The sequence below is a fragment of the Cibotium barometz genome, chromosome 26 (genome assembly GCF_041138505.1).
Source record: "Cibotium barometz isolate CiBa-2024 chromosome 26, ASM4113850v1, whole genome shotgun sequence".
In the NCBI taxonomy this organism is placed as follows: Eukaryota; Viridiplantae; Streptophyta; class Polypodiopsida; order Cyatheales; family Cibotiaceae; genus Cibotium; species Cibotium barometz.
The window spans coordinates 7,261,451-7,286,433 of NC_141071.1; the positions used below are offsets into that span (position 1 = coordinate 7,261,451).

The 24,983-nt window shown below is 43.1% G+C and overlaps 1 protein-coding gene across 5 annotated transcripts in view; it reads left to right on the top strand.

The window, feature by feature from the left end:
* The window catches only part of LOC147623614 (uncharacterized), a 104,608-nt gene that overhangs the window by 67,899 nt on the left and 11,726 nt on the right, over window positions 1-24,983 (top strand). For 3 of the 5 annotated variants that reach the window (XM_086820194.1, XM_086820190.1, XM_086820189.1), the window contains 3 exons: window positions 7,619-7,690; window positions 7,960-8,061; window positions 8,276-8,438. In XM_086820194.1, the coding sequence (XP_086676320.1) occupies window positions 7,619-7,690; window positions 7,960-8,061; window positions 8,276-8,392 (291 nt within the window). In that variant the 3' untranslated portion in view covers window positions 8,393-8,438. Of the gene's footprint in view, window positions 1-7,618; window positions 7,691-7,959; window positions 8,062-8,275; window positions 8,439-8,641; window positions 9,383-24,983 lie in introns of those variants that run through there. The other 2 variants (XM_086820191.1, XM_086820193.1) reach the window with 2 other exon arrangements.

Below are 24,983 nucleotides of genomic sequence, written 5' to 3' on the forward strand. Positions count from 1 at the left end.
GGGTTTTAACCACCTCGGGACATCAGTATGTGTGAACACAGGGCTGGTCATAATTTATAAGTGAGTTTTGGTCGCCCAAAACTTAATGAAGTGTGTACACACTCACTTATAAATTAGTGCTAATTTCTAAGGCTAGGTTTATGACTAATACTTACCCCCTATCACATGCCACATAACCATGTCAGCAGATAGTTTCACAGGCACAGTTCACGGGCGGGCGTTCCCTTACCCAAAACTACACATTGGTCAAGCAAGCATGAAAACAACATGCAATTTCAATTGCAAGCAAACACATAAAGACGCTATGTAATGCAACATTGGTATGGACAATCCCCGTTCATGACACTATACCAAAATAGACGTGCTCCAAGCAAGTACACGAGGTATCAGACCCAATGGAACACAATCCACCAAGAATTTCCGGGCACGTACACAAAGGCACAAGTCCCAACGGAAAGCCAATTCCACAGTATCACATGAGTGGCATCAATCCCCGGCGTATACAACTGCCATGGACGTCAGTCCAATGTACATACATGATGAGAAAGCACGGGTGGACCAATTGGGTAGCCAAATGGTGACATCTCCCCCCGGCTTCTAAATAGTTGTCCGCAACTGAAAAGCATCCAAATATGTCTGAAGCAAATGCGGGGAATCTCGGAAGATATCCATTTAGCATCAATGGGAAGATAGTTCTTAAACTTCAAGGTAACGCCTGACAATTTTACTTGCAGCAAGCTTACGTTCCTTGTGATACACAATTTGCTCTGGCTGCAAAATCTCCTTAAGCTCATCCACTCTTGGTGGATTCCCAATGACCGTTTCATTGGGCTCCGGCCCTACATACTTGCGAAGGAGACTCACATGAAAAACATTGTGTATGTGCCAATGACTAGGTAATGACAATCTAAAAGCCACTTCATTGATCTTCTTAATCACTCGAAAAGGCCCATAGTACCTGGTTGCAAGCTTTAGGATATGCACCCTCTTTGCTAGGCCTCTTTACAAGTCTTGCTTTCTCAAATTTCAGCAATACCTAATTATTCTCTGTAACATCCAATTGCCTTCTATGCTTGTCGGCAGCCTTTTTATGCTCAAATAAGGACTGCCAAAAGATACTTGGTAGTCTTGGGATCTCTATCTCCCATAATGGACTTCGGCAAGATATATTTTAACCATATGCTCTGCTTTGATGGTCTTTTTGACCGGCAAGAAGTAAGCTTGCTTACTAAACCTGTCCACAATTGTCCAAATTGCATCATTACCTTGTTAGGTCTGTGGCAAGTCCATGATGAAATCCATTGTCATACTTTCCCATGGTTGCGTAGGAATAGGCAATGGCTGAAGTAAACCTAGTGCCTTTTGCCTATCAAATTTCACCTTTTGACAGGTGATATATGTACGTACATGTGCCTCTATGTCCTTCTGCATACTTGGCCAAAAGAAATACCGCTCAATTATGTGCGTAGTAGGCATTATGCCTCTATGGCCAGCATAAGGAGGAGCATGGCACTCATCCAAAACCTTTTGGCTCATGTCAGACACCACACATAGGCAATTATCTTTCATAAGATAACCCTCTTTGATCACATAAGAGGCATGTGCATGACCAACCATCAAATCAGTCCAAATAGTGGCAAAATCAGCATCCATATGATACAAATCACGCATGGCAGACAAGTCTCCATGAGACGCAATTGAAATAGCTGCTACATATGGCTTTCGTGACAATGCATCTGCCACTACATTCTTCTTTCCTGGGGTGTGTAAGATCTGAAAATTAAACATAGAGAGGAAATTGGCTATCCTCGTATACTTCTCCGATAATTTAGTTTAGGTAAGAAAATATCTCAAACTCTGGTGATCTGTCTTTACAGTGAAATCAGTCCCAAGAAGGTAATGTTTCCATATGGTAAGTGCATGAATTACAACCAAGAGCTCTTTCTCATAAATGCCAAGAGAGAGCTCTCCATCATGCAATCTACGGCTCTCATAAGCCACAGCATGTCCCTCTAGATTTGGGACGGCTCCTATGTAATTTTTAGATGCATCACATTCCACACTAAAAGGCTTTTGCAAATCCGGAATGATCAACACTAGACCATGAGTAGTAGCACATTTCAATTTGAGAAATGCATCCCTCTCTAAATTAGTCCATTTGAATGTAGCCTTCTTCTTTGTCAAATCATGCAAAGGAGAAGCAATCCATGCAAAGTGTTGAATGAACCTACGGTAATAAGAGCATAATCCAAGAAAACTACGGATTTCATGCACCGATCTCAATTTTGGCCAATTTCAAATTGCGTCAATCTTTGCTCTTCTTTGCATTTATGAAGAGTTTATGCCTACAAAGTTCTTCAAAAACAATAGCCAAATGACCTCTATGCTCGTCTTCAGTCTTCGAGAAGACTAGGATGTCATCAAAGAAGACATGTAAATTTCGTGTACCCACCACGGAATATGCGATCCATCATTCTATTGAATGTAGCCGGGACATTCATAAGACCAAAATACATAACAAGATACTCATAAATCGCAAATGCTATCTTGAAGCAGTTTTATGTACATCCTTAGGCACTACATTCACTTGATGATACTCACTCTTGAGATCAATTCAGCTGAAGCATGCCAATCCATCCAACTTGTCAAGGATGTCGTTTAGGCGCGGAATCAGAAACCGATTCTTAATGGTGAGCTTATTCAAAGCTCTATAATCCACACACATACGAAATGATCTATCCTTTTTTTGAACCAAGAGGACGGGTGAACAATATGGAGAAGAGTTGGCTGAACCAAACCTTTCTCAAGAAGCTCATTTACCTGCTTCATGATCTCCTCTTTTTGGGATGCACTTACACGATAGGCTAGTTTATTAGATGGTGAGCTACCCAGCACAAGATCAATGCAATGATCTTTCGGTTGTATCGGTGGCAACGCGTTTGGTAACTCATCAACAAAACAATCATTGTACTCTTGCAAGAATTTCAGCTATCATTACTAAGAGTGTTTACATGCACATTATTTTCCTCAACATGATCCCGTACAAAAATCAAGTACGCAAAACCATTCTTTTTCATGCACATTATTTTCCTCAACATGATCCCGTACAAAAATCAAGTACGCAAAAACACTCTTTTTCATTACTTTCTTAATTTGTACATGAGATACCAAGGGGAATGGTATCACCCTCTTCACCAACATCAATTACATGCTCTCGGCCTTTATGCATGAAGGTGATCCTGTTGGTCTTGTAAGCCTTGCAAGGATCAATGCATGTGTGCCAAGGCCTTCCAACAAGCAATACATCACAACCATTCAAAGGCGCTACAAGAAAATCCTCATGATCCACATAGCCTTAAATGTGTATGCAACTTCCCAATAATAGGCATAACTTGCACTTCACTACCAACAAAGGTAGCCCCTGCTTCAATTTGAGGACCCAAGTCCTCCACTTCAATACCTAAAGCAGTTGCCATTTGTGTAGATATGAAGTTCTCAGTTGCACAATCATCAAACATGAACAAAGCGGGTTGATCCTTAAGCTGTCCCCAAGCTTTACATACAACCCTGTCTTTGCTATCATGTGAAGTGTTGCCTTGCACATGTGGAACCATATGCACATTGGGCTTTGATGCATTCACATTATCACGCTTCTTCTTGTTTGGGCATGCATTTGCAATATGCTCCGTGCTACCACAAGTAAAGCATTTCCCCTCGCTCATATATTACTTTTTCTACACCGGAGTGAGACCATAGTCTCTAACTTTGAAGGGACGCTTCTTGGTAGAGTTATTTTTAGCCTTTGGACCATTTTTATCTTGGTTTTAGTCCTTTTTAGGTGGCTGTCCATTATTTTGCAGGTTTTGAACAGTGCTGTCTTTGCCTTGAAATGAGGGTTTAGCCTTGTTGGATTGACTCAATTTGAGTTCCAATTGCTTGGTGGCAATGACGGCTGCGATTAGTTAGTATAAGGTGTGACTAGGATACATTTGTATTCCCGCTTTGTACACAGGTTGCAATCTCGATTGAAACCTTCTCTTCCTTTCCGCCTTGGTGACATGCATAAATGGAGACACCTCCAAAAGCACTTTACAAAACTTTTACACATATGCATTCACTGTTCTCCTCTCATTTTGTTTCACCCAATCCCACTTCATTTAATCTCATTCAACGCATTGGGAGGCAAGAATTGGGCATAGAACCTCTCCTTGAACTCTTCCCATGATCTAACAGGATTCGATGAGAGCTTCTCTGTGAGCCACCAATGGGCAGCAGTGCCTTTCATGAACATGCCTACATGCTGGATCATGGATTTTTGAGTGAAATCCTCATCACTAAAAGCAATATCAAATTGGGCAATAAAAGCAAGTGCCTTTGATACATCATATTCTCCATGATACGCATTAAACTTCACAGATTTGTCTCCGGCTTTAAAGTCACGAGTCTTTGATGCATGAGCTTGCATCTCAACATGTTTTCCCGCATGTTTGTCCATTGGAACAGCCCCTGTGACTAGCATCATTTTAGGAACAAAAGGTGATGCATTAGGCATAGATACACGTGCCTTGTAAGCATGAGGCATGGCTGGCCCCTCAACATGCATTGGTGTATTTTCAACCATAGCTTCCTCCTCACGAGCACACTCAAAGGCATGAGTGGTATGAGAGATACATGGAATACTTGCACCAACAGAAAATTGCAGCCCATGTTGCATGTGTTGTGCGTACACATTTTCAACCGGCAATGGCATTTGACATACATTTTGACCACTACCATAAAGGTTGCATCCTTCATGGGCTACATAAGGTACTCTTGCATGGCATGAAGTCGTTGATGGTTCCTCTCCCATAGCATGGAGATTCATCCTCTTAGGCATAAGTTCTTGTTTGAGCACCTGTAGGGATTCCTAGACATGTGGGATGGTTGCCTTTTCTGCATAGGCATCCTCGGTACGAGCCAAGTATGCACATGCTACATTCCTCGGTTGCATGTGCAACTCTTGAGCAATCATTGCCATTGCATGATCCATATAAGATTCAACTTTCTTGGCTTTCAAACAGTCATGTATCAATGGATCCTCGTGGCGGTAGAGCTTCAATTCTTCTTGTTGTGCATGGAGGAGAGCCTGCATAGGAGTAAGTTCAGCCCTGAAGACTATGGACTCTTCTTCTTGCATTTTCTCTTTGCCACAGAACGGCTGTTCCACGTATTCATGTTCCCTAATGTGCACCACATGAGTTTGCTCATCTTGTAAAGCATTGGAAGCATGTATTTCATTGACCCCGCCTCTTGTGTTAGCATCTCCAACATTCACTGTATGGCTGTCCATAGTGTTCTAAGTGTAGGGATAGCTAGTGTTCACGGTGATCGTCTTTCACGATAGAAGAGAAAGAACCGTATGCTATGATACCAATGTAACTTGGCTGAACACAATGCTAATTAATACACTTAATGGACAACATGCTCAATACAAGAAGTAATTTGCTGAATTGACAAGAGATGCACCATGAGCCGGAACGGCCGGCCCCTCCCTCAAATAAAGTATATTGATCTTGGGAGAATCAAGTACATAGTGTCATGGGCATTTCTGACCAGATTTCCATACCAATGCATATGAATACAATATGTAAACAATGTGGTTGTCGGTATAGACTTACAACTCACACACCCTCTCTCAAGTGCCCATGTCCCCTTCCATCTACTCTCTATTGTTCCACCAACACAAGGTAGCAATAATCTGCAAGAGAGCACATAGGACAAGAGAACACTACAGAGAGTATGTGATCTTGGAATCTGGTTCTTGCCTCCTGCTACTTGCTTAAATATTGCTACTTGCTTCCATATTTAAGCATAAAAGCTTACCAATTGCAAGTAGAGTCGATGACGGCAGAAGTCTTCGCGATGGAAGCGCTTGGAGTGTTGAAATCTTCGACTTGTCGCAATCTTGGGAAAGCTTTCCCTATGGTTCAACTTGAGAAAGGAAGTCTTCAAGAGGATGAAAGGGAACCATGGGAAAGCATCCCCTATGGTTTAACTTGAGAAAGGAAGGCTGAAATTAGGGTTTTTTTTAGCAAAAAGACCAAAAATACAGCAAAAATAAGAGCTGTTTTGTTGAATTTCAGTCATTGGGAGTGTGTGGGAGAGTGTACAGCACCTGGAAATACTCTTGGAAGCTTGGAAAACACCCTAGCAAGCTTGGATATGGAGGTGGGAAGGAGAAAGTGCAGAAAATACAGCCAAAGAGGCCTCATGAAGGAGGCGCCTACTTTTAGAGAGAGAGCGAAGAGTGAGATGGTGAGTTGTTCATTCTAAGTGTGAGGTAGGTGCTTTGTGGTGCAAGCTAGAACGGACACATGGCTAGTTGCTCCCTTTGTACAAAGGGGATAAGGTCTGGGCGGTGGGTTTTGTCCGCCTTGGAACATCAGTATGTGCGAACACAGGACTAGTCATAATTTTTAAGTGAGTTTTGGTCTCCCAGAACTTAATGAAGTGTGTACACACTCACTTATAAATTAGTGCTAATTCCCAAGGCTAGGTTTATGACCAATACTTACCACCTGTCACATGCCACATAACCATGTCAGCAGACAGTTTCACGGGCAAGCGTCCCCTTACCCGGAACTTATTACTTATGCAAATCCAGAACTGTTGAGGATATGCACATATGCTGGCTGAAGATTAGAGGATCTTCTATGGTGCCTTGGATTGAAGCATAGAGTGCTTGAAGCTGATTTGTATGCTCCAAGAACCCTAGGGATCTTTAGCACTTGACTGATTTGCTGATATATGCAATGATCTATGGGCTACTTATATAGAAGTGATATGTTGCTGGCCGATGATGAAAAGAAGCTGTCGCCAGTATTTCCAGCACTTGTGAAAATAATCATTAAAGAGTTCAACCTTTCAGCACTTTTGTTCGGTTCGAATGTAATTATATGCCTTGTGCTTGTACTAGATTCCAATCACCTCATTTCTCCTTGAACGATCATGCTACCCTCCCTCTAGCATCCCCTTTAACGCCCACATGCATCTGAAAACTTTGGTCCCTTTCCAATTAGGTGATAGCTCAAGTGGTGAAGGTGTTTGCGTAGGACCAAGAGGTCCTGGGTTCAAAACCCCCCTTGGTGTTTCCTCGGCGGGATTGCCTACGTGTGGATAAATAAGCGCCTACAAGCGGTTGTCTATGGACAGTGAAATTTGGTAACTATGGGAGGATCTTGGGCCAAAGGCCAGTTGAAAAATAAAAATAAAAAAAAATTTGGTCCCTCCTATAGCACCTCCATGAAAACCACTCGTCGTCCTACACTTTTGTCCATTCATCTGCACTTGACCTCCATGATCTGCCCCTCAATGATGTATCTTGCATATGTGATCGAATTAGAGATGTTGCATATGTGATCAAATTAGAGATGTTGCTATGACCTAGAGACCAAAAAGCATGGACCTTTTGCTCACAATGACCATTTCTTGAAGTAATTACCCCATCCACTGCACTATTTGCAAAGCAGCTAGAAATAAATCTTTATTATTTCTCATTGTTTTCATGATTTTAAACAATATACTAAAGTTTAGGAAATCAAAACGTGGTTAGATTTGAGCCATGTGTTGGCTGTAGCAGGTTCGAAGCTTAGGCGCTATGGGCTTTGTGTTTCTATCATCCTGGTTGTTACGGGATAATCTACTTGCTTTGGTAAGTAGGGCTATTTAACATATTTTGTGGTATTTAAGAAAATTTTGGTGCAAAAATGTGTCGCATGGGAGGTGCTTTTAGCTAAGATTTGTATGTTTAGGCTGATTTTGTGTGAAAGAGAAAGTAAAGCAGGGCTGGTGAGACCACAAATTTGATCCCTACCATCAAATTGTGGTAACTGTTTAGAATGCACAGGTTATTGAACTAGTTTATTGTAGCATTTGACGGAATCGGTTGCCTGATTCAGCTGATTTGTGTATTGGTTGCAGATCACAATCAACGCTCACGCATCTATATCTTTCATGCTAGCAGCAATGGGAATCAGCGTCGTACCTTCGATGGGGAGCATTTATTTCATATTTGGGACCTTGGTAGGTGCTTTTTCAAGTTTAGGCTGGTTACGTATTAAGCTCCCCACCCTTGGGGGTCATGACCACCCGTGAGGCTTGGATGTGCAATCTCACCCATCCAAGCCCCTAACCGTGGCGGGCTGGAGTCTATCTGTATCCAGTCTCATTCAATTGCATACTGTTTCAGTCTGAAAAGAAATTTGAGGGTCGTAACCTTAGTTTTTTATATCTGCAGGTTTTGTTGAATTGTGGCTCATTTGTTTTCCTACTTCATGTATTATATGCCATATTCCTAAGGCGGCTGGGACTCAACTCATCTTTGATTTTTCCTGCATGGCTGAAGGCTTTATAATGGCACTTCAACAATGGTTGCAGCTTATTCCATATTTTAGTTTGCAGTAAGTCTACATGCTCCATGGGTAATTTGTTTTTGTTAGTTGAAACAAATTTGGAATAGAGAAAGGGAGTATTGAATTGACCATGGTAATTGCATATTATGGAAAATGTGTGTGTGTGTGTGTTTTTTGTTTTTTTGGGGGGGGGGGGGGGGGGGCGCATTCCATATGCACAGGCTTTTGACATAGAGGCTTGGTTCTAACAGATCAAATTTGTAATCAAACACCACAAGGGTAGATCGAAATTAACTGGTTGAATCTGAAACAACACAACGGTGAGGGCATTGCTAAGCATAAGCGTAAGCAGGAGGTAGAATGTGAAGGGACATTGTATAGGTACAAAAGTTGGGTACCAGTTCAGCAGCACCCACGGCACATGCAGCAGAGTTACATGTTTGGGTACTATCATCAGCGCACGTGGGGGACTGAAACCAGCGCATGTGGGGGCGAAGAGTTCTTCTATAAAATCATAGACAGGATGAGACTGCCTGACCGAAAGTAATCCGTTCTTCCATGAAATCAAGGACAGGATGAGACCGGTGTGGGATTAGCAGTCCCAAAGCAAGTATAGCCAGTAATAGTGTGCTTAGCATGTGTACTTCAGCTCGAGTAAGAGATTTCTGTGTGGTTAACAGTCATGGTATTGGCATTGCTTTTGATGTGTTTTCTGATTGTTTGCACAAAAACCGGAGTCAGGTGAATAGTTCTCAGTTATGTTTTGCATAAACATAAAACAAGATATGCTAATGGGGATGACTGCCCCATTTTTGGTCCCTACTGCAGTGTACAAAGCAACTCCTAGGCACAACACTCTGAAAATTTTGTGCATAGCATTCTCTTTTGCACTGTATTTGTGTTCTATTAGTGATTAATTAACTACTTAACATTTTAAGTGGGGTTAGCTAATCCTGTTACAATGGTATCAGAGCAAGTGCAACAGTTTTTCGCCTGATTGTAGCCAGTCACACATCCACTTGCTTGGGGGGTTGGTTTCAGGAAAGAAGAAATAAAAACAAAAATCCAAAAGAAAAGAGCGCTATGCAGCACCTTCACTTTGTCTTTGCTAAAGCCAATACCTCTTCACACGTGACCCATTAAACCAATGGCAACCATACCCCTTAGAGAGTCGCTAGTTGCACCGCGCCCATGGGGAGGATTGCCACCACCTTGAAGGGTCCCTCCCTGAGCATAGTCTGCCTGAACATTTATCTTGGCAGATGCTCAGAGCTATCTCTGTTTGGAAGCCTGATATATTGAAGCAAGTAGTGGAACGTGCATGAGGAAAGAGGTGGAAGTGAAATAACAGCTACTAGAAGACATGGAATCAGAGAACCAAGAGCTTGCGTAGCTAGCTCAGATGGGATATTCCACTCTGAAGGAGAATTCCAAGAGTTCTTGCCAGCAAAGAAGCAGGAAGCGTAAAAATCTACTTCTGTGAGACATGCAAAACACTCTGATTGTATTCGTGTTGACTTGGAAAAGTCCTATCTAATTTCAAGGGCTTTTAGTTCAAGGTGTAGATGGATTTGTAACTTGTAAACAAAGTTGCCAGCCTTCCTTATCTTTTGAGAAGGCAAGAGAAAGTTATGAGAGAATCACAACCAAAGATTTTTGAGAAGGCAAAGTTGAACAACAAAGACTCCAGTAGAGCAACAGATTGAGGAGACCACTTCTTTGAAGCATGCAACCCATCATGCCCATAGGAAAGAGGGGGTTTTTAATGCATGCTGTTAGCAGTGTACGGGTGTGTAGCGTCATCTTCAAGACATAGAAGTTGGGAGAGTTCTACTCTGATGAGCTCTAGCTTTCAGGTGATACTTTGTGGAAGAAGACTGGAGGCGACGAAGCTAATGACAAAAGCGTTTCTCTGTTGGAGTCTCAGAACGAGCTTGCTCATCTGACCCTGGCTCAAAAAACAAAAACAAAAACTATTTTGGTGAGTTCAAACTCTGACATGTGGCCGTGCATTTGAAAGAGACTGCAAATGATTGAAGGGAAAGTGGCCACGACTTTGGCGGGTTTCAAGCACAAGTTCTTTCAACTGTCTCTCTTTCTAAAATTCAAAAAGAAAGCAAGGAAAGAGTTCAAGAGGAAGGAGAACTGGTCCAAGACTACAATGTCAATTTTTGGAGAGGTTTTGTGACGCTCTTCAGTATGGGCTGTGTAAGACAGCCTCATTGGCAGTGAACACCTAGGCAGACATTAGGATACTTGGACGTTAGTATTTGAGCTAAGTCAATGGCCAATCAGCAAGAATGTCCAGGTTTGAAATGATTTCATACCAGTTTTGGGCAGCCTGATTGTGCCAGATTAGCCCTAGCCATGGGACCTAGAATCGGGTACCTGCCAAGCCATGGGACTTTTATCATTATTTTTTAGGACATACAAAGGATGGGCAATATTTCAAGTGTGGCTCTGCAGAGCACACTGCAAAATTTTGTTTGTTTAGTCATGAAGGAGCAGTTCCAGGAGGAAGCTACTTTATATCCCATATACATATGGGTGTAAAGGTGCCTAAAGGCCCCCCCAATCGTATTAAAAGGGGATATGTTACCTCTTTTGAGATATCCTTCTGTTGATTATTATTGCAGTAAATTTCTACTTTTGCTCCATTGGTGCATGATTTCTCTCTTGCTCATTCTACTAGTCTTGCTGGGCATTCAAGGTTGGCAATCCTGCTGGGAAGCGGGGGGGTTCCAATGCCCCCTGCCTCCCCATAACCACCGGATCTGCTGTGTTTTTGCATGATTTCTCTCTTGCTCATTCTACTAGTCTTGCTGGGCATTCAAGGTTGGCAATCCTGCTGGGGAAGCGGGGGGATTCCAATGCCCCCTGCCTCCCCATAACCACCGGACCTGCTGTGTTTTTTTATTTTCACGCCTTGCCCTACCTCCAAGCCATCTCCTCTTGCACACTTGGGCCAGCCCTTGTCTTCTTGAGTCTCATCTGTCATTCTTGCTGTGCTAACAGCCGGAAGAGAGTGTGGGGAGTGCAATGAGGAGCTGCACAGCTGGCCAGGTGCTCTTTTTTTTCTTTTTCTTTTTTTTCCTTTTTTCTTTTTTTCTTTTTTTCTTTTTTTGGGGGGGGGGGGTGCGTGCAGGGATTGAGTAGTTATAGTGAATAGGTGGACACCTGCCCAGGTGAAGGGTGCCGAGAGACAGCTTTGAAGGGCGCCAAGCACTGATCTGGAAGGAATGAAGGCACATCGAGCAAGTAGGGAAGGGTGTGGTGTTGTGAAGGCGCGCCGAATGTAGTGCGAAGCAGTGAGGTGTGACGTGGCCTGGAGGCAGTTGACAGACTGCACCACGTGTGGGAGCAGTTGACGGCAGATGCCTAGCCCAGCTCTCGTATATCCTACTCGCCGTGTGACGAACCGGATCCCACCGGCTTGCCAACCAACATCCTTGCCTTCGCCCCCTCCCGTCACCCCCTCCTACCCACAACAGCCCTTTCAATTGCCTATTACCACTGTTTTCCTCCATTATCCTTATTAGCATTCATGATCCCAGGTGTGGAGCATTTGCAGAGAGAGAGAGAGAGGGAGGTTCAAGCCATGACAAATTGGTGCAGAGATAGAAAGAGAGAGAGAGTAACAGGGGGAGAGATGTGATAGCAAACAAGAGAGAGAGTGCACAACGCAAATGATGCTCATTGTTATAGAATCACCCAAGTACATGCTTTTATAGGCATCAAGCCTTATCTTTTGACCAAAACCAAATAAGGGTTGTTCTCCACCCAAAGATAGAGAGAGTAAGAGGGAGAGAGAAATGAAATGAAATGAAATGTTATATTAACGTCTTCAAAAGGCCAAAGTGACCTATGAGACCAAAGTTACAACCATGTGACATCTGATACAATGTCTGGAAAAGAAAAGAAAGAACTGAAGGTAAGTATCTAGCCCTACAATACATCAGTAGGGAGCATCCGGAAGCAGCAACTAGGGAGAGTGGGAAGCTAATGCTACTAGTCAAAATGGGGTACATGAGTACATGGATAAATACATGAATATGGGGGAGTACAAAAGTGACAGTGAGTACAACAATATATGGCTGGAGTCGTAATCATCCTAGGAGCTCTAGCATGGGTCTTTGCCGGATGGCCTGGATATCTGCCATAGTGAGATGCCTGGTCGGACGAGCCCGATGCCTCGCAATGATGCTCTGAATCCTTCGGTGTAGGCACCGTCTCCGATTTAATAACAAACAAGAGAGAGATTGGAGGTGATGCCTAACAAACCTTCATTAGTCACAATGATATGGAATCTAAACTGTAATGTAACTATTTGGTCCTTCATACTCTTTTCACATGATAGAACTCATGTCCGGACTCATGGACAGGATGATGGACACATGGAAACAGGGTTCCTAAAGTTGGAATTGGAAAAAGCACTCGTCTAGGTCAAAAGCAGGAAAAAGCAAAAGTCAAACTTTGTTGACCAAAAAGCTGAGGGCACCTTTGGAAAGAGCTCGTCATACTGAGTCAAAAAGCTATAAGCCACTTTTTCAAAAAGCAACTCCAAGGCCAAAAAGCAAGGCCCTGAAGTTAAAATCAAGAACTTTGAGTATTATTAAAACAAAAGCAAAAGCAAGTGAATAAAACAAAAGCCAAGTGGTAAAAAACAAAAGCAAAGCATGGTAAAAGCAGGCATCCCCTCAAGTATTTAAAGAACCAAGCACCCTCTTGGTGGATCATACAAGAACTCTTGGAGGCTCATAAAAGAAGTACGTGTGGAGAACTCCCTTGGGAAAAAGCAAGAACATCATCAACCTCCTTGTGCGCTCCTCCTACAGCCATACACTGCCACCATCTTGGGAAAATACCACCGGCGCTTCACCCAACAGCATCCGCCTCAGCTGGTGATCCACCCAGCAGAACTCTTCTCCACTGGCGCTCCGCCTAGTAGCGCCCTCCTCAGCCGGCTGTGCCTCTTCACCTATGTAATGGTTGCAGCTGCTTTTCTTCAGTTCTTTGCGCCGCCCTGAGCAGAGCCGACCAGCATCCTTGAAGACGAGCCGCCGCCTTTGCCTGCTGTGCAGCACCTGTGTCACCTCTGCTTGGTGCCCCCGTCTGCGCCGCCTCTACTGCAGCTACCACTGAAGTGTTGCTTGCACAGTCTAAAAGAGCCAATCAGTAGCACCACCATCAACAGCACGTCTGTGTGCTGCCCGGTGAATATCGTCTCCCTATACCTCCACCTCTGTTTTTAGCATCCGACACCACCTGGTATTTTGGCCAACTTATCTAGACCCTTGAAGGAAGGAAGTTACTTGGTGGAAGACACCTTCTCATTATTTTTGGTGTTAGCACTCTTGAGACTACCTTTGTCCGGATTGGATTGAGAACAAAGAGCTTTTGGTGGATACTTGGGAATATCAATGGGACTCATTGGATTTTGGTACTAGCCTGGTGTAAGTCTCTTGTGGGTCATCCTCGAGGTGAGCTCGGCATCAATTATCTTGTGCCTCGACATCAACATCGGCCTGATCTCGTCATCGACACCTTGGTTTGATATTGTATTCATTTGTTGTATTGGTCCTAGCTTGGAAAAGCCCATGGAATGTTCCTGAAATAAATTCGTGGTGAAGAGGGGGCAGGATCTGTTCCCCGCTTAGTGTGGTGTACCATGTGAATCCCCTATTCCCATCTCTCTCCCCTTCTCTCTCTCTATCTTCATCTCTCGTACACGTGGTTGCATCTATCACTCCATGCTCCGCTGGGCTTACAGTGTTATCAGAGCAAGATTTCTCTTGAAGAAACTTTCTTGGGGTGACAGAGCCATGTCGAGAGCAGAGGGAGACCATGGGCGTCATGAAGGGAACAACCATGAGGTTGTTACAGAAATTCTTGATGAGAACCACGGCCATGACATCAGAAGAGTACCATGACTTTCAACGGTTCAGCCGACCTCTCTAAGACGAAGAATTTATTTCTTGGAGAACCAAAAGAGAACAGAAGCAAAGAAGGGCTCAAATGTTTGCAGATTTCATCAAGGATTGAGCCACTGAAGCCAAAGGAGTTGAAGTTGCTTAAGCCTATTTTCGAGTCACCATTGCAGAAGGATCTAGAGCTACCCGCTCTATTTATCATGGAGGACACAAGGAAGCTACTACTAGGCCTACTCTTTCAGATGCAGTTTCCTCAGGACAAGTAAGAGAAAGGAAGGCAAAGAAGCCAGAGAGATTGGAAGATCATCAGATTGACATCATGCCAAGAAGTTCGACAAATGGTTTGCAGTGGTGCTTAGCCCATTGCATGTTTCGACAAATAAAGCGATTGGATCTTTGTGAACCAAAGTTGAAACAGAATCCTTTTGAAGCATTGAGACTTTATGCTAGCAAAGGACCAATGTTGGATATTCTAGACCTTTTTTTGTGGTTAAACATGATGAGATTGCATTGGAGCAAGCAGGCCATGTTGTGGCCAATGAATGTCAAAGCCAACAAGGAAGCAGATGCATTATCTCGGAGACCCTTGAGCCATGGGGTTTCTATGGGTTACCATATGGATTTCACTTTGATGAAGGATCCTTATGCTACCAAAGAGGATTTCAAAGATGTTTTGGAACAGATTGCAAAATAGAAATTTGGTGACATTTTATGTCATCAAGAAGGGTTTTCTTATGATACAAACCTAGGTCATGTGTAACACAAGGAATTGAGGCCAAAGCAATGGAAGAGTGCCATGCTTCTCCATACATGGGGCATAGAGACACCTTGACTACACTTCAAGCTTTGGAGAGCTATTTTTATTGGCCTAGTATGAGAAAGACATTGAGCTTTATGATGCAAGAATGTTTGTTTTGTCAGAAGGTCAAGTTTGATTGACAAACACCAGCAGGATTATTACAACCTTTGCCAATTCCCAACATTCCATGGGAAAGTATTGCTATGGACTTCATCTCTGGATTACCAAAGTTAGGATTTGGGAATGATGGAATATGGACTATTATTGACAGGTTCAGTAAGCAAGCTCACTTCATTCCAGTGAAGAAGACCATTCATGCAGATCATATGGCAAGATTGTCTATTCAGCAGATCTTCAAGCATCATGGATTGCCCAAATCCATTATAGCTTATAGGGGATAGAGATTCTCGGACTACCCAGTTTCTTTTGGAGAGCACTTTTTGACAACATGGGGACAAAGCTGAATTTTTCTTCAGCTTATCATCCTCAAACAGATAGGCAAAGTGAGATTGCCAACCTTACTATATTGGATATGCTTAAGTGTTATGCTCTCGAAGCGAAGGATCAATGGAAGAAGTACTTGCCATTGGTTAAATTTGCCTATAACAACACTAACACTGTTCACTCTTCGACAAGCAAAGCACCTTTTGAGATTATCTATGGCAAACCATTATTGTTGCCTATTTTGAAGACCAAGGAAGAGATCTTCCATGCAGACTAGTTCGTTCGAGATTTGGATACGGCCGTTGCACAGGTTCGAAAGGCTATTGAGACATCTCAAGCTAAGCAAAAGAAAGCTGCAAACAAGCATAGAAGGAAGGTCACTTTTAAAGAAGGGAATTGGGTGTTATTGCGATTTGAAAAGGCAAGACTTAGAAAGTCAAAAGCAAAGGAGCTCAAGGAACCTAAGCTTGCCCCTAGATATCATGGACCTTTTCAGGTTACCAAGAAGATCAACGATGTATGTTATCGTTTGGACCTTCCAGATCGTTGGAGGATACGTAATGCCTTCCATGTCAGTTCATTGAAGCCATAGACAGGGCTACCCCCAGAGAAGCCTGTATTGGAGGACCCACCAGAAGTGGAAGAACAAGAAGAAATCTTACAGCTGGAACAGATTGTATTCCATTCCGTGAGAAAAAGCGGAAGGACAGTGGTCAGGAAATTCCTCTTAAAGTTTAAGAACTATTCACCTATGGATGCCAGAAGAGTACTTCAAGGACTACCCCAATATTCTTCAAGCTTATGAGGAAGCAGTTGGTCCAGATGTATGTGAAGTACGGGCTTGATACATCTTGAGATCAAGATAGATTTAAGAGGGAGGGATTGTAGTCCTCGCCCTCTTCATTATATATATGTTTATACTGAAATGGAATTGATCATTATCTTGCTTATGTAATGATTTTGATTGGACATGCTCTAGTTTGGGTGGCAACGATGCCAAAAGGCCCAAGGAGCAACATTTGTATATGGGAGGCAACGATGCTAGAAGACCCATCGGACGGCAACGATGCCATATATATTGGACTTCGCAATCAAGCGGTCATTGCGACCAGATGGCCCAAATGACTGTATTGGATTTCGCAATCGAGCGGTCATTGCGACCAGATGGCCCAGATGACTGTATTGGATATCATAGTCGGGCAGTCAATGCAACCAGATGGCCTAGATGACTATTTATGACTCTCGGGCAGTCCTAGAGACCAAATGGCCTTGAGAGAAAGTCTGAGCGGTCCTAGTGACCAGATGGCTCAACACGGTTTCGATGAAACCAGACAAGACAATCCATGAACAGGAGGATCATTATTTGTGCATTGCATACCGATGTATGTCTGAATTTCTTTGACTTTGTGTGTTGTTTTTGATGCGTGGACAATGCTTGGATTTATGGCATGTGATAGATGATAGTCCACTGGGCTCCAGACTACCTGACCAGTACCTGGAATACCCAGGAGACGCGAATGATGCATACTTGTTTGTTGACTAGCTTGTGTCCGTTTTTCCAGAAGGTGAGTATGCATTTATTATCTAACCCCTGCTACAGGCTATGAAGAACATGTACCATCAAGAACAAGGACATCGGTCAAAGAAAGGCATAAAGATGTTGCCGGAGGAGCAGAAGGCACCACATATATGAGGAAAGACCAGATGCACAAGAGCACCAGATGGGGCTAGTACTACCATATCTATGCCACAGTTGAGGACAATTGTGATATAAGAGGGAGGGAATGTAACTATTTGGTCCTCCATACTCTTTTCACATGATAGAACTCATGTCCGGACACATGGACAGGATGATGGCCACATGGAAACAGGGTTCCTAAAGTTGGAATTGGAAAAAGCACTCGTCTGGGTCAAAAAGCAAGAAAAAGCAAAAGTCAAACTTTGTTGACCAAAAAGCTGAGAACACCGTTGGAAAGAGCTCATTGACCTGAGTCAAAAAGCTATAAGCCGCTTTTTCAAAAAGCAGCTCCAGGGCCAAAAGCAAGGCCCTAAAGTTAAAATCAAGAACTTTGCCTATTATTAAAACAAAAGCAAAAGCAAGTGAGTAAAAACAAAAGCCAAGTGGTAAAAAACAAAAGCAAAGCATGGTAAAAGCAAGCATCCCCTCAAGTATTTAAAGAACCAAGCACCCTCTTGGTGGATCATAGAAGAACTCTTGGAGGTTCATAAAAGAAGTACGTGTGGAGAACTCCCTTGGGAAAAAGCAAGAACATCATCAACCTCCTTGTGTGCTACTCCCACAGCCATACACTGCCACCACCTTGGGAAAATACCACCGGCGCTCACCCCTTAGCCGATGCTCCGCCCCAGCAGAACTCCTCCACAGGCACTCCGCCTAGTAACGCCCTCCTCAGCCGGCTGCGCCTCTTCACCTGTGTACTCTGCTGCAGCCGCTTTTCTTCAGTTGTTTGCGCCGCCCTGAGCAGAGCAGACCAACAGCCTTGAAGACCAGCCGCCGCCTCTGCCTGCTGTGCAGCGCCTGCATCGTCTCTGCTTGCTGCCCCCATCTGCACCGCCTCTGCTGCAACTGCCAGTGAAGAGCTGCCTGCACAGTCTAAAAGAGCCAATCAGTAGCACCTCCATCAGCAACACCTCTGTGTGCTGCCGGGTGAATATCGCCACCCTACACCTCTGTTTTCAGCGTCCGACGCCACCTGGTATTTTGCCTCAGCATCGCCAACCTATCTAGACCCTTGCAGGAAGTTACTTGGTGGAAGACACCTTCTCATTATTTTTGGTGTTAGCACTCCTGAGATTACCTTTGTCCGGATTGGATTGAGAACAAAGAGCTTTTGGTGGATACTTGGGAATATCAGTGGGACTCATTGGATTTTGGTACTAGCCGGGTGTAAGTCTCTTGTGGGTCATCCTCGAGGTGAGCTCGGCATCAGTTATCTTGTGCCTCGACATGGACATCGGCCCGATCTCGTCATCGACACCTTTTTTTGATATTGTATTCATTTGTTGTATTGGTCTCGGCTTGGAAAAGCCCGTGGATTGTTCTTGAAGAGGGGGTGGGGCCGGGCCTGTTCCCCGCTCAGCGTGGTGTACCGTGTGAATCCCCTATTCCCATCTTTCTCTCCCCTTCTCTTCATCTCTCGTACACATGGTTGCATCTGTCACTGCACGCTCTGATACCACTGTAAGCCCAAGGAAGCGTGCAGTGACAGATGCAACCACGTGTACGAGAGATGAAGATAGAGAGACAGAAGGGGAGAGAAAGATGGGAATAGGGGATTTACACAGTACCACGCTGAGCGGGGAACAGGCCGAAGCATGCAGTGACAGATGCAACCACATGTACGAGAGAGGAAGATAGAGAGAGAGAAGGGGGGAGAGGGATGGGAATAGGGGATTCACACGGTACTACGCCGAGTGGGGAACAGGCCTCGCCCCCTCTTCAGGAATTTATTTCAGGAACAATCCACAGGCTTTTCCAAGCCAGGACCAATACAACAAATGAGTACAATATCAAAGAAAGGTGTCGATGACGAGATCGGGCTGATGTCGAGGCACAAGATAACTGATGCCGAGCTCACCTCGAGGATGACCCACAAGAGACTTACACCAGGCTAGTACCAAAATCCAATGAGTCCCACTGATATTCCCAAGTATCCACCAAAAGCTCTTTGTTTTCAATCCAATCCGGACAAAGGTAATCTCAGGAGTGCTAACACCAAAAATAATGAGAAGGTGTCTTCCACCAAGTAACTTCCTTCCTTAAAGGGTCTAGATAGGTTGGCGATGCTGAGGCAAAATACTAGGTGGCGTCGGATGCTGAAAACAGAGGGTAGGGTGGCGATATTCACCGGGCAGCACACAGAGGTGCTACTGATTGGCTCTTTTAGACTGTGCAGGCAGCCAGCGCTTCACTGGCAGCTGCTGCAGATGGGGGCAGCAAGCAGAGGCGACGCAAAAAACCATATCCAAGCTTGTAAGAGTGTTTCCCAAGCTCCCAAGAGTGACTCTCCTACACACTCCCAATGGCTGAAATTCAGCAAAACAGTCCTTTTCTTTGCTGTAATTTCTGGTCTCTTGGTTGAAAACCATAGTTTCAGCCTTCCTTCTCAAGTTGAAGCATAGGAGAAGCTTTGCTAGGGTTCCGTGCATCCACTTGGTAAGCTTTAAAGCTCAATTATGGAAGCAAGTAGCAGGAGGGAGGAGTAGGATTCCATGTTCACATACCCTATGTAGTGTTCTCTTGTCCTACGTGCTCTCTTGCAGATTGTTTCTACCATGTGTGGGTGAAACAATAGAGAGCAGATGGTAGGGAACATGGGCACTTGAGAGGGTAGTGTGAGCTGAAGATCTTCACCGACAACCATATTGTTTGCAATGCTGTATTCATATGCATTGGTATGGAAATCTGTTCAGAAATGCCCATGACACTATATACTTGATTCTCCCAAGATCAATAAACATTATTTGAGGGAGGGGCTAGCTGTTTCAGCTCATTGTGCGTCTCGTGTCAATTCAGCAAATTACATCTTTTGTTGTGCTTGTTGTCCATTAAATCTCTTTGTATTTAAGTATAGTGATTAGCAGTGTGTTCAACCAAACCGAATTACACTGTCTTCTCAAGTTTTAGGTTTGTCCATTCTCATTTAGCTATGTGCTTCTGGGCGGCTATAACCGGTCATTGGCATGCACCTACGTCTAACTAGTATGTGCAAACCCTAACCCACTCTCATAGTCATGGAATGGATCCCATACCTTTGTGAGGTCTCGTAAAACAAAACAAAACAAAACTTTGTGAGGTCTCACAAAAGGTCAGTTAAACCCTTTGTTACAATTCCGTAGCCACCACCATAGCACAAGAGGGCCAAGAGCTCTAGTCACCACCCAACCATAGAGGAGAATGTGGATAACACTACACTGTCAGGCACTTATAGGGGCCTGCCCAGCCGCCCAAGTGCTCCGACTTGGGCGCCCTCACCTCTAGACCGCGGATGCATCCGCCGTCCGCACTCCGGCATACAGACTCCGCATCTAGTCGAGCTCCCACGTGACATTACCCTCCCCCCCTCTCTAAAGAGTTTTCATCCCACGAAAACAAACTAGAAAAAGTTGTTGGTAAATATATATAGTTGTTCTCACTTGATACCTTTTTTAATATATCCTTTCACTTAACAATTTCTCATCGGTACACAATACACCTCGTGTTCCGGTCTTTGAACCTAAGAATTCTCCTTGGCTCATGTGGAAGTGCGGTAACTCCAAGAACTCAACTACAACTTTAAGACAAACTATGTTGTCTTGGTAATACATTGTTTTCGCATGCCACTGACATGAAAAACTAGGTATACTCGAGAGCTCTCCGGCAACTCAAGTTTATAGACTAGACTACAAACCATTTATAGAGTACGCTACTAAATATTTGTACTACGCTAGGGTTTTTAGTTTGACCACCATCAATCTACGGATGGTCAGCCTCATTCTTACTTAGAGTGATATTTAATCTTTAAAGATTTTTCTTCAAAGATGACTATCAAACTTTCTATCTCTACCCAACACTATATCTGTGGGCAGGCCATATAGTTTATAGAGATGTTTGATAAAGAAAGAAAGAAAGAAAGTTATATTAACGTCCACGGGAGGCCGAATTCGACCTTGGGACAGATCAGGTACATCCATTTACATTTCACTCTGGGTATCGATACCAAAGAGGCATAAAACTGAAAAAAAATAACTCAAAATGAACTCTTAAGACTCTTAAGAGTTTAAATTACAATGGGTTCTATTGCATCTAGTTCGACATTGAGGTTCAAAATAAAAATAGCCGTATTTCATCCATGGATGGATTTGCTCTTGAGGGGGGTGGGGTACGGAATTCTTTAATGATTGCTTGTCCTCCTCTGTATACTGCCCATTGCCTTTCAAACTTAGATATTTTTACATCTTATTAGTTGGTCAAATGTTAACCTTTTTACTCCCGGTTCATAAAGTTGTAAACAAGTGTCTGTGTGTGTAGACCATATGGTCATCTACGTCTGTAACTTCCCAGAGTGCTACGACAAGGAAGGCACGTCACACAGCACATATTTTTCTTAAGTACTACGACCAAGGAAACATGCAACACCAAACCATAGTTGCCACTTGCAATTATGAAAGATGTCAATAAAACACAAATTGCTACTAAGACATCGAATAACATCATGCCTTTAGTATACGCCAAAAGTTCTCAAATCCTCAAGAACCTTATAATGAATGTGCTCCAACATTCAAGGAATTCCTTTGCATGTTCTATGTTATCAAAGATGTTTTCCTCTTGTGGATAGAAACCACATGAACTTTGCAAGTCTTTAGCAAATTGTTCTATAATGTGGTAAAGTTCAATTGACCTTACACATAGTTTAAGGAAAGTTACACTTTCCCCTCTCCAAAACATCTTCCAAGAGCAGTTTACACATCTTGCAACGAAGATGATTTTCACATAGACATCGTCCATGTGATGTATAGTGTCTACGCACTACTAGAAAATCAAGAGTAACATGCACCAATGAGAGTACCACTCCCAGCCCACGAGTAGATACATGCCTATCCACATATCTACTCTTGCAACCACTTTGGTTGCTTGGCAATACATATCTATGTCTCTACGGCCAACCATGCCTCTACGGACATGTTTATGGGCCATCCATGGTCACATCCAAAAGCTAATAGCACCATTCAAACACACCTCTACTAATGTGAAACAATATTGTAAACCATTTCAATTATGAGAATTGATTTACTATAAAGCAATAAACGAGAAATTCTTTATCGCTTACCTAGTCTGTATATACATATGTTACGATATGTGGATTAGGTATACCTCCAACACACCTTACATTGATCGACAAACAGAATCAATCTCTGTACTTTGAGACTGCTTTGACATGAATAACACAACATCTAATTTGTGTTCAATACCAATATGAAGTCTGGCATCTTTGTTGCCTCCCCATGGCAGTGGCAATGCACTACCCACCCGTATAGGTGGCAATATACTACCCAACTGTAACCGATGATAACAAAAATTAAGGGGCCTTGTACGCACTTCATAAACATTTTACAAAACACAAATGTGTATAATTATTCTTTTGTCTTTTGGTTAAGTTGGACTTCGCCACTTATCTCGTCTATCTTAAATACCAATTTCTTTCTCAATTTGGCCAAGGAACTCCGTACTCTTTACAAGCAACTCCGTACTCGTGGATACACCCTACACCCTTCTCGAGTTGGCATATCCTCAGAGCCGTCTTTAGCAAGACGCCCGAGCCACTTACTGCGAAGTGCTCATCTAGATTGACTGAAAACCTTTGGCATTATGACACAAAGTATGGGACATTCCAGCACCAAATTATTGTTGATCCTATATATAATCAATAACTATGCCAACCTCTGAACGCTACGGTTCAGTATCTAACTATGATTCCCACTAGGTAGTGATAGACGCCTAGACTCAGTTTCAATGTGAATACAAATAGCAAAGTTCTTTAAGAACTTGTGTCACATGCACTCTGCACTGTAGTGCATGGTGACAAGATGGCTCATCATCAATGCAACATTGTAAAGTAGTAGAACCCTTTAGGATTTAATATTTGTTGTACGCCGTGACCCCATTGTAATCCTCAATCCAAGATATGTCAGGCATGAGCTACGTAGGTCATTCCTCAGCCTTAGAGAGTCAGTCAATCAATCAAAGTCCCTTAATGCACTTGGAGAGAATCATTCATGCATATAGAGTCAGTAGAAGCCTTAGGGTTTACATCAGATCATGGTTGCATATTGCATATCATTTATCTCATTTGCACATAGACCACTGCAGAAGCCTTGGAATATCATCTACTATTTTTACCATATTTTGTTAGCATTTATCTGGCATTTTTACCATATTATTCCAACATTATCCATTTATGCAAGTCATGTAGCAGTCGGCCAGCTTTCAGCCAGCCGACCAACACATGAGAAGCATATAAATAGCTTAGCATTGCAATCATTCATTCCATCTCATTCTTATTGGACTCAAGTGTTTCATCCTTCAGCCCAAGGAGCATCACCGCATGAGCATTCAGCCATACATCATCAAAACGCAGCATCATCAGCACTTAGCCAGAAGAAGCACTTCAATACCTTGCGTTTTCAGCATACATACAATTTTTAGCACTCATACACCTCATCGTTTTGCTACAGCCCTATTGGTGAAGGTAAAATGCATTCATTCATTCATTTTCAGCACATAAACATAGCATAGAACAGTCCCTGTACAGTTCAGCGCGACTCTTGGTCTTTCAAAGGTCTTGTGTTTGGCTTATCTACAGTCCCAAGTCAGTCATAAAGTCATTCTCTTCAAAGATAATAAAGCAAATACTCCTAGCAATAGGAGGGGGCCCTTCAGTGTGTAATTTGGGACCCAATAAGATGTACAGATCTCTCTCTCTCTCTCTCTCTCTCTCTCTCTCTCTCTCTTAAAGTTTGAAGTGATAACAATGGATTGCTAAAGACTCGTGAAACTTAGGATAAAGAAGGCAGTGTGAGACTTTGTGTGACAGGATCCTTCATCACGCATAATTCCGTTGTATGTTACATTGGTATTAGAGGGGAATGTCACATGCACACCCAGTAGGTGTACAAGTGACATGGCATTCTTAGCATCCATAAGCATTAATCAGGTAGCATTCATGATCATCAAGTATTATCCAGGGCATTTATAGCATATATCACAGCATGAGCATGTGTATGGGATTGTTACAGCCCCAACAGCAGCACATAAAGCATTGAAGGCATCTAGAGCATTTATCACCTCAGGTCATGAGCATTAATTGCAGCCGAGAGCATTTATCAGCAACCAACAGTAATATTATGGGCATTTAATACAGTCGTGAAGTCCCAAACACCTGGCTGAATGTTGTACAAAACCCGACTAGCAACATAAACACGTATATAAGCAAATCGCAACATTTAGTTCGGATCATCAGGCATCCTCTCAGCATCTTTCTAGGGAGCAAGGGGAGTCAACAGTTCAGCATCCAGCATATTCAGCATATAGTAGGCATTCAGTTCAGTCATATCCTACCTCCTACATAGAGGAAAGCTAGCATTCCAAGGGTGGATCTCAGCATTGGAGAAGGAAACATTCATCATCGTCAGCATTCAGCATCTCTCTCTCTTCCCGAGATAGATACTCATCTAGTACAAGCATAGATCTATTTATAGATCTTCATTGTAACTCATCCATTTAATATAGCTGCATTGCATTGCATTGACACCATTGTCTATCTCTTAAGTATAATTAAGTGAAGTTTGGTTAAGCCTAAGGTTGTTTTACTACGATCAATCCCTCGCATGTCACATTGCTATCAGAGCTTTACAGGGTAA